The sequence below is a fragment of the Macrosteles quadrilineatus genome, unplaced genomic scaffold, assembly GCF_028750875.1.
Source record: "Macrosteles quadrilineatus isolate MER2022 unplaced genomic scaffold, UCM_ALF_1.0 Scaffold_126__1_contigs__length_306307, whole genome shotgun sequence".
Classification (NCBI taxonomy): Eukaryota; Metazoa; Arthropoda; class Insecta; order Hemiptera; family Cicadellidae; genus Macrosteles; species Macrosteles quadrilineatus.
In genome coordinates this window covers 260,981-277,666 of record NW_026542719.1, presented here as the reverse complement: position 1 = coordinate 277,666, position 16,686 = coordinate 260,981, and the positions used below count along the sequence as shown (strand labels likewise).

Below are 16,686 nucleotides of genomic sequence, written 5' to 3'. Positions count from 1 at the left end.
CTTAAAAACAGTTTGTTTTTGTCCTACGTAATAAGCCCATTTTCAATTCAGAAAAACTTCATATTTTTCTAAGTGCAATTTAATAAAAATTAAACGTTTATCATTAAATAGTACAGAACTAAATTTGTATTTTTTAATGATTAAATTCCTATTAGATTATGTGAGACAGTTAACCTTTCTCACTGCGTTTCATAATTATTAAATGCTGTACAGTATTTTGTTTTCGCTGGTATAGTTTTCTAGCGGCTAGACTCACTAAAAAAAATCATTCTAGTAAAAGGTTATTCAATTTACAAAGAATTAAGTTAGTGCAATCCACTAGATTGTAAGTCAGAAAAACTTATGTTACCTAGGTTGCTAGGATAGCTAAAATGATAGAGGGGAAAATGAGATCACAAAATATGAAATTAGACTATCTGATTAAATCTCAACGTAGACATGAAGTCCACAAATGCAGCCACGTTTTCCATCCAAGAGGGGTAAACAAAACTAAAGTTGCATTTTCTTAACAAGAAATATATATGCTTGGTAAGTGCTTAAATTTTCATTTGATCAACAAAATAACTTCAATACTGGTCTTTTACAAACCGAACCTGCAGTTAAACCAATTAAAAATAAAGAAGCTAAAGACATCACTAGGTTTATGCTTGTAAATAAAGTAAATAGTTCGATAAAAAAATTCTGGCCCACAGAAAAATACAAGTATAAGTTTAATGAACTAAGACACTTTGCGACCAGCCTGAGAGATAAGCTTGCTGACAACAACGCCCTTATCACGAAGGCTGATAAGGGGAACGCTGTCGTCATCCTCGACAAATCTCAATACAATGAAAAAATTAATTATAGTTTGCTAAGAGACAATGGTATTGTTCAAATTAGTAATGAACTATTCACGAAATATTCTAAGGAAATATTTAAAATTGTTAACTCCAGAAATTACCTACTCTCATCAGACATTAAATTAATTATAAATAAATCAACCCCCCACCCCCCATTTCCAGAGGATTGAGACAATACATAAGCCCAACACCCAAATCAGACCATTGGTTAATGTCATCCCATCACCAAGATTGCAAAGAAGCTTGAAATAATCATCAGACAGAATGTAAATTGTGTCTTCAAATTTGAAATAGTTTTGTTTTGGATCTGTCTTTGACAGTGATATAAGTTTGTTAATTGTTTCTTTACTGATAGATGCATTCTTGTCTAAGTTATTTCTTAATATTGTTATCGTTTGATCTATTGGGACATTAGTGTAAAGGTTCACAATGTCAAATAAAGTTAAAATGTAGGTATCTTTCAGTTGTATGTGAGATTGTTTGTTTACTAAATCGACTGTATTTTTCACACTATTGTTATTTTCAAAGCAACATTCTATCTGATGATTCTATCAAGCTTCATTGCTATGTTATAGGCCGGTGAAGGGATGAAATTCAACAATGGTCTGATTTGGGTGTTGGGCCTGCGGTAGAAATGAAATGTACCGAGAAAACGACGCATGTATTTTCAGCATTACTCTCAAAATAGGGGGTGGGGGGTTGATTTATTTATGATTAATTTAATTTCATGTCTGATATAGAAAGTAGGTAATTGCTGGAGTGAACAATTTTAAATATTTACTTAGAATATTTCGTGGATAGTTCATTATTAATTTTAACAATACCATTGTCTGCTAGCAAACTACACTTTTTTTCGTGGTATTCAGATTTGTCGAGGTTGACGACAGGGATCCCCTTATCGGCCATCGTGATAACGGCGTTGTTGTCAGCAAGCTTATCTCTCAGGCTGGTCGCAAAGTGTCTTAGTTCGTTAAACTTAGACTTGTATTTCTCACACTACCCAAGTATGAATAAATGAATGAATTAAATATACGTTAATTTCCACATAATGCATACAGAAAGAAACATACTTTTTAATAAAAAATATACTCACAATTACAAAATATAAACGAAGACTAAGAATAAAAAAAGATCATTTCTGTATTAATTAATTATATGATTTTATGAAATACATCAGACAAGGGCAGGTGCTGTCTGTGCGTCTGCTGGGTTGCTATTTAATAATTATCGGTAAGTTAACCAAATCATAATGGAATTATTATACAAAAAATATAAATAAATGGAATGACTGTTGCTTAAAAAGTTATTAGTTTAGAGAAGGAGATTTACAAATGCATTGAAATAGAATAATAAACTAGAATGAATACAGTTATGATCAGGTGGGGAGCTAGACCTATACTAAGGGTTTATTATGACTCAGGATGGAGGGGGCAAGGGTCGGGTCAAATGCGCCGGTAACCAGCTGTGATGATAACGTCGGCCTCATCTATACCAAGCCTAAAAAGAAATTGTTTGATTCTTAGTTTGAACACATTAATTGAAGGTTATTCGAAAATATTATCATTGGTAAAATGTTTACAGATATTTTGATAGAGTATATTATAAATACATAAAGAATTCGTTTTAGAGAAAGTATAGTTTATCTGAAGTGATGAGATACCTACTCGTGAAGAATAATGGGTACTGTGAGAGTGAGTTATTCCTTGAAATATATTAGTGTGATTATTAAACAAGTTTATTAATAAGCTTTTAATGAACAACTGTCGAATAGTGAGTATGGACAATTCATCAAAGAAAGCGTCAGTCGGGTATCGTCTGCGCTTTTTAAAACCCACTTTTAATGTTGTTTTTTAGCAACGTTTGTTTGTGACTCAGGCGGGTATGCTCCAGCGGTCACATAATTATTGTTTGAGATTTGTCTATGGTCTGCGACGAATGGAGCCTATCACGCCGTACTACCTTGAGGCACACATCCTGAAATTAAATGATCAAGAATTCATTAAAACTTTGTCATTGTTTTGTTCAATTTTGAAAACAGGCTCCCCAAAATATTTCAAATCCGATTTTGTGTCTCAGGGTAGTTCACGAATGTCTCGTTATTCTTCGATCACATTGTGTATACCTCATAATGTGACCACAGCTTATGGCAGGGATTTTGTTGTTACCGCTAGTCATCTGTGGAATGGCCTACAGTAAGACGCTGGAAAATCGTTCCCAGTTTGTGGTGGCACTGAAGAAGCTCTATTTTGATAAGATGGTCTCGGCTGGCGTGTCCTAGGGCTATTGTTGCTTTGCTTGTTTGCTGATGCGTGTATGCGAGAGTGTGTAAATGTGTTTTTCTATTTGTTAAATTTGTATGGTTTTTCTTTTTTTCTAAAATATGTATAGCAGGTATTTGAATTGTTAAATATGTTTATGTTTAATTAGATTAAGTTATCCCAATGTATCATTATTTTTGTTATATTTTGAATGTCAGGTTAAGTGTAAGAAATGGTCATGTGGCACTAACTTTGCCTGAAAAAATAAACGATTTTCATTTCATTTCAATGTAAAAGCCGGCTTGATTAGTCCCTACTCCACAGCTACTACAAGTATGATGATGTAAGGATTAACGAAGTCCAATTCGGTAAGAGACTCTGTCTCTTATATCTCTCTTGTACTGTTTCATGATATTTGTGTGAAATGTGTGAAAATTGTGTAAAAAGTTTGGGACAAAGTACACACAAATTCAAATCACAGTCACAGTCAGTTGTTGTATACACTGTGTCGTGACTGATGGGATTGAACTGTGACGTGTCGTGTGTGAATCGACTTTTATGTCATCAAATACAACAGCTGGTTTCTTCTCAACGACTTTTTTTTGGATTTTTCAAATGCCTGCAGTAGAGGCAAAATATGATGGTTATAAGTCACTTGGGGCGTTTTTCCCATAAAAATAACATGGGGATCATTTTTTGCCACTTTTTCAAAAACCCTGATCTTTGCCTATACAAGCCTATACTGTATAAATGTTCAATACCATTGTACAACTTTATTAACATTTCAAATCCGTATCCATTAGCACGTATATCTTCAAAATCGTGCGAGTTTTGTATGTGAACTCGGGCGCACTCCTTTAGGCTTGCTTCTCAACATCCTTAGTGGAAATCCATGAGTTCTGGCTACTTGGGAACCCAAGCCATTTGACATACAACAAATCATCCTTACGTAACGTTACGTTTATACTCAATGATGGTACCAAATAGAAACTCTCCTGGTTATTTTGGTGGTGGAACCACACTGATCGGTAAAAGAATCAGAGAGAAATTGGTGCACATACTTAGAAAAAATAGCATTGCCAAAAACAAATTGAGAACCTCTTCCTTTTGTTGGTAGTGATTGAATCGGTTAAAAATAGTGAACATTTTCGAACATATTTCACTCAAAAGGGTTATAATGCAATTTTTCTAAATTAGGAATTAAATTGCACTGTTTTTATTTAACTAGTGTCCCTGTTGCTCGAATTCGAGCAATTGCTAAGTATTAAAGGAGTTACTTTAAAACGAATAACAGTAATAATTTCTGATGACTTTAAAAGATTCGACTCAAAGATTTTGGAAATACTCATAATGTAGGTACATAACAGATCGATATAATCACAATTTCTTGTAAATTGTTTATCATTTTTTAAGCTGATCTTGTTTTTCAGTGTTTTCTACAAATAACATTAGGTTGCCCATAATAACATTATAAATTATAAAAAAAATTATATTTCTTCTCCTTGTTGGTGTTCTATGACTTTCCTATGTTTCCATAGTTTGCAAATGGGCTCTTTTAATGTGTTCAATGTGTGTAACATATGTTCTTCTTCTCACTTTTAATTTCTGACAACAACTGGAGTTTCATAAAAAAATTTGTTTCCCATGTTAATCTTATGGAGAAAAACTAAACTTTAAAGGGCCCCAGGGCCTCACTCTCTAATTATTTCCCTAAAAAGTAAGTTTCCTGCACAACTTCACGTTACGCTCTTTCCAATGGGACCAAAAACATGTCAATCGGTCAAGTAGTTTCGGAGGAGCAATTGTCACAAAAAACCTGCTTGCGTATTAAATAAGTATAGATTTGATATTTAAATGTTTTCCATAGCATTAACTGTTTGTCACTTTAAATTCAATGGAATTCTCATTTATCAAAAAACTTGTAAATAAAATTTAATTTAAACAAATAAAAATCAAAAGTGTTAAAGGTGTGTGGCTATATATTTCAAAGGTATGTCTCAGATCTGAATAAGTCCAGATCTGTCATCCCAAATTGGACTTGTCAAACAATATTTAGTTACTATAAACTGTAGTGATATTGTGTAAAAATGTGTTCAAATTTGTATCAAAACAATCTTAATATTAGTTTTGTGACCAGTTTTGAAATCGTTATAAACATGTAACAAAATTGTTCGAAAATCATATAAAAACGGTTATAATACAACTTTTGTGACTGGTTTTAATTTTTTTTTTATCTTGTATCGAAATAGTTTAAACTTGTATAAAAACGGTTTTAATACAGGTTTGGTGACTGGTTTTAACATTTTCTTAAACTTGTTTCAATGTAGTTTAAAACTTGTTTCAAAACTGTTTTAATACAACAGTAACAGTACAATTTTAAATTTGTTAGCAACTTGTATCGAAACAGTTATAATACCAAAATTGTATTAAACTTGTTTTCATGCTTCTTGGGGTAATGCTATTTTCAAATGCTACATTCTGTCTGATGATTCTATGAAGTTTCTTTGCTATCTTATAGGCTGGTGGTGGTAGGAAATTTACCAACCGTCTGATTGGGGTGTTGGGCTGATGTATTTATGGCATCCCTCACAAAATGGGTAATTTAGTTGGTTACTTTATTAGACTTAAAGTCTAATATGGAAAGTAGGTTAGTGCTGTAGTTAATTATTTTATTTATTTCCTTAAAATATTTCGTGGTTGGGTCATTATTAATTTCAACAATACCATTGTCTCTTAGAAAACTGTACACTTTTTCTTCATATTCGGATTCGTCTAGGATGATGACTGCGTTACCCTTATCGGCCTTCTTGATAAGGGCCTTCGTGATAAGGGCGTTGTTGTAAGCAAGCTTATCTCTCAGGCTGGTCGCAACGTGTCTTAGTTCGTTAAACTTATACTTGTATTTTTCTGCTGGGCCAGTATTTGTTATTGAACTATTTACTTTATTTACAAGCATAACCCTAGCGATGTTTTTAGTTTCATAATTTTTAATTGTTTTTACTACATCTTTGGTTTGCAAAAAAGTAATCAAGTATTTTTTTCTGAATTTAAGCCCTTACTAAACAAATCTATTTCTTGTTCAGAAAATAAAACTTTTAATTCATTCACCCATCTTGGATGGAAAACGTTGTTCCATTTGTGTACATCATCTCTAAGTTGAGATTTAATAATCATAGAGTCTAACTTTGTATATTGTGTTCTTATTTTCCCCGCTATTATTCTATTCACCTTCTATTTTTGGAAGAGTAAGAGATTTACAAGGCTTTGAAAAAGAAACACAAAATGTTCTCAATAAACAAAGAGGTTTTAGTATAATACAGGGTGTCCCGGAACTCTCTACCAATATTTTAGGGCATTGTTCCTGGGTAAGAAGCATATCTAAATATCATATTTAAATTGTCCGAAAGTCCTTAGTTACTCAGATAGCCACCATTTTGTTTTTTTCACTTATTAATTTTTTTCTGAAAATTGGTTAAACATACGAAATTGAAACTTTTCACAAACATTTATGATAACTAGACAAAGCGACAAAAAAATTATGACGATTTTTCAAATTCATAAAACAAAATGGCGGCTGTTTAAAATTTTGTTTATTAAATTACTCGAATACCGTTGATTTTACAAAAATTTTACAAGAATAACTTTTTTAAGGCAATTTTATTTCAAATCGATCGACACCTTAACCTTTAAGATCGGACGAGTATTAACTGTGAGATATGGCAGTTTTAGTGATACGTGACCGCTTTCAGCATGCGCTGCAACTAATATCCGGCGGTCACGTATCACTAAAACTGCTATATCTCACAGTTAATACTACGGTTAAAATCAACGGTTATCGAGTAATTTAAGAAACACAATTTTAAACAGCCGCCATTTTGTTTTATGAATTTTAAAAATCGTCATAATTTTTTTGTAGCTTTGTCTAGTTGTCATAAATGTTTGTGCAAAGTTTAAACTTCGTATGTTTAACCAATCTTCAGAAAAAAATTAATAAGTGACAAAACAAAATGGCGGCTATCTGAGTAAATAAGGACTTCCGGACAGTTTAAATATGATATTTAGATATGTTTCTTACCCAGGCACACTAATAGCACCGTACGCAATGACTCCACAAATGAGACTGCAATGAGATCATTGCGATGAGATCATGAGTCATTGCGTACGGTGCTATTAGTGTTCCATTGTGTGAGTTTTTTACGTTAAACTTTTTATAGATTATAGTGATTTGTGATTTGTTATTAATTGCATGTTGTATCATGACTTGACTGCTATACAGTGCATATTTTTAGACTACTACCCTCTGTAGTGTATTCCAACTTAGGTTGGGCGTTTGTGTATTGTTAGTTGTAATGTATTAGTTAAGTTTTTTTCACCTGAAGACGGGATCAGATTCCAGATCCCGAAACGTTGTGTATTGTTTTTTTTTTACATTCGTGATGGAAAATGTCCGCAATAAACCTTTGAAAAAAATTTTAAAGAATGAACTAAAAACAATAATCAATAATAACCAACCAAACTTCTCCCTTCTTTTGAGACCATTATGTTGTATTCTGAAATCTTAATGGTAGCTTGATTTCTCTACGAGGTCTTAGTTGTACTTGCTCGTCTTGCCTTCGAACTGATTGGGAATTGTTCTGTTGAGTGAGTGATGGTTTCAGATGGTGGCTATTTCTTCTTAATGCAGCCCCGTTATCATCTTCTAACCAGTAACTTCTTGGAGTTGGTCCTGGATTAACAATCTTTCCCTGCTCCCACCTTCCTTCATTCCTGAAGACAACTCTATCGTTATTTCTTACAACCCTTAAGTCTTTGGTTGACCAATCATAATATTTTTTCTGCAGCGGTTGTCTTGTATTTAACCTGTCTTGTACTCCATCATTCAGCGTTGGTTTCATCAGTTCCTCGGTAACAGGTATCGTTTTCTTACTCCTGCAAACAAACATCAGTTGAGCTGGAGAATATCCCAGATGCTTAACGGGCATGTTCCTAAGCTCCAATAAAGTCATTTTAAAATCCTTATTGTCATACTATACTTTCCCAATCAACTCTTTGGCCGTTCCAACTGCCCTTTCAGCAAGCAAGGATTGTGCATTGCCTGGACTGCGAGTCAAAATTTTAAAATTCCTTTCACGGGCAAATTCCCTCATTTGGGCACTGTTGTAAGGGACATTATCTGCTACCATTATATGAGCCAAATCTACTGAAGATTTCTTTGCATGCTGATATTACAGACGTTGCTGATTTACATGACATTTTAACCAGCTCCAACGAGTTTGAGTAAGCATCCATCATGACTAAGTAGGGCCTACACATTTCCTCCATATGAAAATATGTCACATCCGATATGCTTCTATGGTCTAGTAGGTATAGGATACGGCATAAGGGTTTCCTTTGTATTATTCCTGAAAAACCTTTCACATATCCTGCAACGAGCCACAAAACTTTCAATGTCTGTAGCCATTCGTGGCCAATAAAGTATCTGTCGAGCCCTAGCTTTGCACTTTTCAATTCCTCCATGCGCGATATGGATTCGCTGAAGCATGTCCTGTCGTAGCTGTCGTGGCACAATCAGTTTGTGATTTAAAAACAATAAACCATCTTATTACTATCTCTGGGGCATCTTGCTTCTTTTCTGGCCAAACTTCTTTGCAGTATCTCTTCACAATAGCAGTTTTTTGGTCCTCTTCAGTGTAACACTTGAATAATTTCTTCTTCTCTTAAGTCATAGGCAATGAACTTGTTAAATTGTGTAGGTACTTGAAATTCTGAAGACACTGTCATTTCTGTGCATTTTAACGCTGCTCTTGACAACGTATCAGCAATAAGTTGGCTACTACCAGGTAAGTACTTTACTTTACCAGATCATAATTCAAACATCTTCGTCTTATTTTCTGTAGCCGACCTGGTACCACGTGCAAATCTTGTTGAAAGATATATTTACAAGCGGCTTGTGGCCTGTCTGAATTGTTACTTTATAGCCATAAATAAACCTGTGAAACTTCTCAACAGCAAAAACTATAGCTATAGAGTTTCCTTTTCGATTTGCAAATATCTCTTCTCTGTATCAGTCATTGAACGGGACATGAAAGCCACTGGCTGCCCACTCTGCAACAAACAACACCCTAGGCCATCTTGAGAAGCGTCTGATTGCATTTCAAGAGGTCTTCGAGAGTCAAAGTATACCAAAACTGGTTCACTGGAAATTAATGTATTGATAATCTTCAGAGCATCTTCATGCTCTACGGTCCATAAGAAGTCCACATCCTTTCTTGTCAAATGTCTGAGGGGTGCAGTGATTTTTGCCTAATTCGGTATGAACCTTAATAAACACTTTAGCATGCCAAATAACCTTATTACCCCTTTCTTGTCCGTGGGTGGATCCATTTCAACTATGACCTTTACATAATCTGGGTCGGGTTGGATTCCTGCAGCCGATACTATGTGTCCCAGATACTTAACTTCGCTCTTCTTCAATTGCATCTTGTTTGGATTAAACTTGATTCCAAGTTTAAGGGCTGTGTCTAAATCTCTCTTTAAATTTTAGTCATGCTCTTCCGATGTAGTTCCTCCTACAATAGGCCTAATATCATCATGTACTATTTTAACTCCCTTCAGGTTTCCAAAGCATTTGTAGTTATTTTTCTGGCACAATTCTGGACCCGAAGGGATTCCAAAAGGAAATCTACAAAATTGGTACCTGTCTCCCAAACGGGGTACTGACTGTGCACAGTTCACGGCTCTCCTCGTCTAAAAACAATTTGAAAAAACCCCATCCTCAAGATCTAAAACAGTAAAATATTTGTAACCACTCAATGTTACCACAATATCATCAGTGTGTGGCATTAAAAAGTGCTCTCTCATTACTACCTTGTTCAATGGCACCGGATCCATGCAGATTCTCAAAGACTTATTGGGTTTTTCCACGATCACCAGAGGATTGACCCATGCTCTAGGTTTGTCAACCTTCCGAATTACCCCAGCCTCCTCAAGTTGGTCCAACTTTCCTTTTGGGTTTTCCTGTAAAATGTAAGGTACTCTCCGTGATTTTCGAATTTGTGGGATAGCATCCTCCTTAAGCTGAATATGGAAACTGTCCCAATCCTTAAACAGCTGTCTTGTAGCCGGTTAAAACATCTTCCTTATCTTTGAAATTCAAACATATCGATGACACTCTCTTAATGAGTCCTAAATTGACACGATCGTTCAGTCCTAAAATTGGCAGTTCATGTTTGACATTCACTACAGCAAAATTCACATCTGCAGTTACACATGTAATTGTTTTACTTTTTAACATCACAAGACCTAGTGGTTTGATTGTTAATTTTTCATCTCCCCAGGCTGAGAGTACATAAGAACTACGTTTTACGTGTGTAATGTTCATTTTCCGTACATAACTAGCAGGTAAAATACTGATCACTGCACCTGTATCTAGTTTAAATTTAACTTGTGTACCACTGACAGTCAAGTTTTCCGTCCACGATTTTTCACTTTGACCTTTCACTCCACTAATATATAAGCTTATCGATCCTAAACTAACACCACTCACACAAGGGTCTTCATCGTGTCGTTCCTAGTTTGTAACAGCATGAGATTTTATAGTTTTACTCCTACAAACCTTTGCAAAATGATTTTTACCATCACTTATCGAGCATGTTTTGCCATATGCAGGACATTTACCCCGAACATGTTTGTAGCCGCAAAAGCTACATGGATCATTCTGTTTTTCTTTTGCATTACTCCGCGAAAGTTCTTGATTTGGTACATTATTAACAACACATAGGCCTACACTGTATGGATCCGACTTAGTCCCCGAAAGCTTAGTTTCATTGTGCTCTAAAATAGTCATACATTTCTCATTGCTACTCTCTACAATCATACTAAATCAATAACTTTTTTCAAGTCAAGTTTTGTATCTCTTAATAGACACTCTTGAGTACTTTTATCTCTTATACATAAGACAATTCTATCTCTAATCATATTGTTAGATTCAAGAAACTCGCATGATTTAGCTGCTATTTTTAACTGCATAACAAACTTACTGAAGTCTCGACCTTCTCCCTGCTTTATTCTATAGAATTTAAAACGCTCAAATATGACATTTTTCAGAGGACAACAGTAAGATTCAAAGTTATCAAGTAAGCAATCAAAACTATCTCTGTCATTACCTATCTTCAAATTTAAAAGTATTATATACATCTAGGCCATCATCGCCTAACAGATTAATCAGCTGCGCAATCTTAATTTCATCCGTAAGTTTCTTACCATGACTAGTAGCCATTAAGTACAGTTCAAACTTCTGACGAAATCCTTTCCAATTTTCACTCACATTTCATTCAAAACTCATAGGTTCAGGCAACCAAAATAATCCAGATACTTCCATTATTTCTTCAAGGTTTCAAAATACACCTGACACCATGTTTTAGTTAGAAAATAAAAAAAAATTGAAGTTTTAACATTTAGAGTTCAAAAGTTTATTTACAATTCCACTCAAGACTAAAACATAAACATGACTGATATTGCTTACCTCCAACTAACATATGATACATTTAACATATGATAATATGTGAATATGACATTATAATACAGTCTTCGTCATGCGGTGCCTCCACCATGCGAGTCCCCAGCCTCTCTTAAAATAAGGTATCTTAAAAGTTATACTCGCTTATCTGTTGTATAGAGGTGAAAGAGGCATAAAACCGCTACAGGTTCGACTGAACGTTTTAATGAAACAAATAAATTTAGAAAACAAATAAGTTAAGAAGGGTGTCAACACTAAATAAGAACTTTGAAAAAACAAAGAGCGGCAAGTAAGAAAAAGATTTACAATGTTAACTTACAAGAAAAGAAAATATAGAATTTAAAAATATTGAGTTATCCACAGATAATATGACTAGCTTCTTACATCATTATAAGTGTAGTCTTTTTCTACATACTATCAATGGTACCTGAAGAACACACACGCACTCCGATCTTCGTTGTATCCCGCGATAATCTAGGTTTTTCCACTCAGGTTCTCCAACTCCAAGATTTCTCACACCTCCCTCTTCTTCATTAGACCTTTCTATTGGCTGTTTATTGACGATAGGACGTGTAGCTTATAGGTTAAAGTTGTTTCTCATAAGTTAGCCTTACCGGTCATCGCCTAGTTCACGTCAGCTCAGAAAGGAATTTGAAAATTGATGCTCATGATGCTGTTCAACTCTGGTAACACCAACTGTTCGACTAAGTGTAATGTGAACAGAGTGTCTGTGTAGGTTATCACCGTGAAATCAGGGTTAATACTCTTTATTAAAACATATAACTTAAACGTAATCTTTCACTGACATTTTATGGCAAGTTTGTATATTAATAAATCGAATAATCTTCTATTTCAGATCGAATATGAAAAAGATTACAGAGATGAGGAGGAGCTGACTAGAAAGGAAATCTTCATGAACAACCTCAACTTCATCCGTTGTCACAACGAAAAGTACGAGAGAGGAGAAGTTACTTTCACTGTAGGAATCAACCAGTTCGCTGACTGGGTGAGATGGAAAAATATCTATATTTTAAATGAACTTAGTAATAAGGTATATTGATACCATATTTATTTTAGTATGACTATAGTATGACCGTATGGGGGATAGTTGGCTATAAAGAGCCTATGTGGTGATATGGTAATAGGCTTAACAGTACATCCCACGATTGTTATTAAAATAATTAACGAATTAAAATACAAAGAAAATAAGTAAGGAACATTATGTACTTTTTCTCCGAAACATTGAAATAGGTACTGGATTAAATCAGATGTTTTGGATTGAACACATGTTTGGATATAAAATTGTAAGAGGCATTGACTATATATAAAGCCCAAAGTATCCATGAACTTTTGAGAAAACTACAAGTCCCACCCCCATAAGCCATATACTTAAAATGTTCGTGACGAGAAACCTTGCGCAAAAGTATCCAATATTTCATGAATTGCCCTTTAAGGTCGTAATTCATTTTTAAAGGGAACCTTCCATGCAAGCCTTCCATGTACCTAATGTTAAAAACTCGAAACTTTTCACGTAAAAAATACTTTTTTCTCTAAGTCTACTATGTACGCAGACGGGAAGTGAAAAAGATAAAATTCACTCTAAAACTTCTACAAGATTCTTATTCAAAGATTTTGCAAAGCAATTCCCTTCAGTTGGACCATATCTATTAAATGTCTACTTCACTGATCAAAAGTCAATGGTTTGTATTCTTGACTAAATTGATTTTAGACCAACGATGAGACCCGCAAGATGAACGGATTCATACCACTTTCTCCCGCATTTTTCATACATCGGGGCTGGAGAAGAGGAGCTACTACGGAGCTCCAGAAGAGGAGTATGTTTGAAATGGACGGGAACCTGGAACCTAACAAGACTGTAGACTGGAGGAAGAAGGGAGCCGTAACCCCCGTCAAGGACCAAGGAAAGTGTGGATCTGACTGGGCCTTCAGTGCGGTAAGTGGCCCAGCCTTGGGTGTAGTGTTTTAAGTGTAGAAATTACAGATAAAATGAAAATTTTGTGTGCAGTCTGTCACAATAAAGGGAACTACTGGTAAGGAAGGGTGAGTTTATAAAAGGAGGACTGAGGTAAAGGTATACTTATGTCAAAAGGGAATTTTCCAAATCCTGGTCGTGTTATTGAGCCCAATGGCGACCTTTTGTTATCAATGACGAAATGAAAAATAGTTCTTGGCCCAGATACTATCTTGATTTTATTATGATCTTCCAATATCATCCAAATTTTGATCTAGATATCGTTGGTGCCTAGTCAGTCTTGAGCTGTGGATAGCGTCTCACACTTCGATACAAAATGGTTCAAACCATACTTTACAAAAAGGAATGAAAAAAGGTTTAAGCCTGTCCTCCCTCAAAATAATTATTTATTCCTTACTATTTGCCACTGGCGTGTACTGGAACCAAATAATAACAGGATGAAAAAAGTAGAGAAACAAAAATTATACTGTACATAATTTAAATTGTGTTTTTAACAAATATTCAATAACTTTGTGGATTTTTGCACGAATATCATAACTATTTAGGTATTTAGTATTGTCAACTATGATGATACTATACACAGTTAAGTAGTGGCAATAAGAGGGAGTTATGCACATTTTCAATAAATACTAGCTAGCTGTTGGTCAGTCCTCCTGAACCGCGCCCTCGTACCTGCACCCAGGCCAACGACTTGGAAGCGTGAATCCATGTGCAGGCCCGAGGAGCGGCCCACCAAAAACAACAAAGTGAGAACCATGGATGGAGGTTCAAGAAAAACGCACCATTTGAGAGAAACGAGCTGTAATTAACCAAAATAAAAAAAAACAGCAACAAAACATCAACAATAATACATGAAACTCTCAATATACTTTAAATAATTTAGTTACTAATCTGGCCTATTAAACTTACAATATTTTCTTTTAATCATTCAAAATATACTAATTTATAGATAAGACCTTACCAGGCTAGCTTTACTTTTCAAAAAAATTCCTTTTAACAAATCCATTTGATCTGGTAACTATAACATTTCTAGGGGCTCCAAAAGTGAATACTGTAGAAAGGTTGTAAAAATTTAATAATTAAGTTAGGCTAAAAACTGTTAAATAAAATTTGAATCAGATAACAAAATAGAATGCTGTGCTTATAACTATAAAACAGATAATAAAAATGTCAAGTCCATTTGGCAACAGCAACTAATAAAACTATAAATATATAACAAAGAAAACAGGGAACTTGCAGTACGACGGAAATTCAAGGTACTCAGAAGCAGAACACTGGAGCCGTTGAAGCTAGACGGAGAGGGGCTGGCCAGAGTCCCAAAGGAGGCCCAAAGGTGGAAATATTTCTCCGCCATGCTCCCGGTGTCACAGGTTGACAGCTCACATGGGCCCCAAAAGGCGCGCAGGGTGCTCTAAATTACTCTATAACCTCGCAGACTAAACACAAAGTAAAAAACTTTAACCACTTTGCATTTTTCATGTGCTAAAAAAGCGATTAAAAACGATGAAAAGTGTTTGCGAGGTTAACTAGCTGATTGTCACGCAACCTCTGACAATCCTGGCACAGGGGAGAAAAGGAGACGCACAGAGTCATTGAGTGGAACTTGAACAGCAACAAAGCGAACACAAACTAACCTACTATACAAAAAAAAAACACTTTGACCGTAGCTGGGCGTAGAGGAAGCCATAGTCCAAGGTAGGCCAGGATGGTAAGTTTCTTCGCCGACGCTCAAGGAATCCGTCTGCCTCTCCTCCGGGGTGTCATATTCGAGTCATCCTCCTGGGCCCTGAGTAACAAAGCCCCGATATCTGGTAGTAGGAGTTCAAGTCCAAGGTTCTTACATAACACCCGTCACTGTCACATTTAAACCATTCTTCACTAAGTTCTAGAATTTCACTAGTTAGGCCTACCATATACATTTTCAAAAAGGTTTCTAAAATTTCTAAAGGTATTTCTTTTAGCTTTTGAACATTTAAAAAATGTTTAACTATTCAAAAGGTGGCCTTTGTGACCAAGTAAAACAGCTAAATTCAACTTGTATGTTAAGGACAAAGAAACAGAATTAAATTTAAAATCACTTGATTGGGTCACACACATTTTGAACTTTTACAAGACAGTTGGACAACTTTAAACGTGGACTACGATAAAAACAGACACCGCCACAATCAGACAACGGTAAAAGCAGACAACGATAAACCTGGACACATTCAAATGTGTCCAAGCTTAACGTTGCACGCAAACGACGAACCTGGACACGTTTATAAGTTGTCCAGGGGTGGCGTTGCACGACACGACGAATCTGGACACATTCAAACGTGTCCAAGTTTAACGTTGCATGCAAACGACGAACCTGGACAAGTTGTCCAGGGGTGGCGTTGCACGACACGACGAAACTGGACACATTCAAAAGTGTCCAAGTGTAACGTTGCACGCAAACGACGAACCTGGACACGCTTAGTTTTTGAACAGACTGTACACCAGGCTCATCAAATTCTCAGTCTCGCTCGGTTGGTAAACTCTGAATGAGCTTCCTAAAACAGAAATGCCGCGAATACGCCTTATTGTTACAAGGCTTCTTTCTAACACACTGTTACTAATACACTGTGTTGTAGTGACTCATAGTCCGCGAAACACATTGCACATTATAAATTCGGAAATTTAATTGCATGTTTATTTGGTCGTTAGAAATGTTTGCTGGATATTAATCAAAAATTAAAGCCTATGGGGCCAGTATACCCCGTTTCCCAAATGAATGGATCAAATCTACAGCTTAATATACGTGTTGCTAAGGATCGTAGAAAAGTTAATTAAGGCTCATTTTTAAGTTTTATATTTAAGTGATTTTTAGTGCCCTTCAATAATAATTAGCTGTCCATTGTTTTTGGCATGTTTGAATGTTCAAAACATACATTTGTAAATAACATTTGTAAGCTTCACTGGTCTATCGTATTAACTCTCAGTATTGTTACAGTTTTATCACCGGAATAGGTCTTTTTAGGTTCTAGTATTGGAGTTGTTGATCCCAATAATCCTCCAATTGAATGTTTTTGAGTAAAATCAATATAATAGGAAGAAGTT

The 16,686-nt window shown here is 35.2% G+C and overlaps 1 protein-coding gene across 1 annotated transcript in view; it reads left to right on the top strand.

The window, feature by feature from the left end:
• LOC128982126 (procathepsin L-like) overlaps positions 1 to 16,686 on the top strand; it is a 76,242-nt gene that overhangs the window by 18,272 nt on the left and 41,284 nt on the right. Inside the window, exons 3-4 of the mRNA XM_054401176.1 lie at positions 12,472 to 12,621; positions 13,345 to 13,569. Of these exons, the coding sequence (XP_054257151.1) occupies positions 12,472 to 12,621; positions 13,345 to 13,569 (375 nt within the window). The remainder of the gene's footprint in view (positions 1 to 12,471; positions 12,622 to 13,344; positions 13,570 to 16,686) is intronic.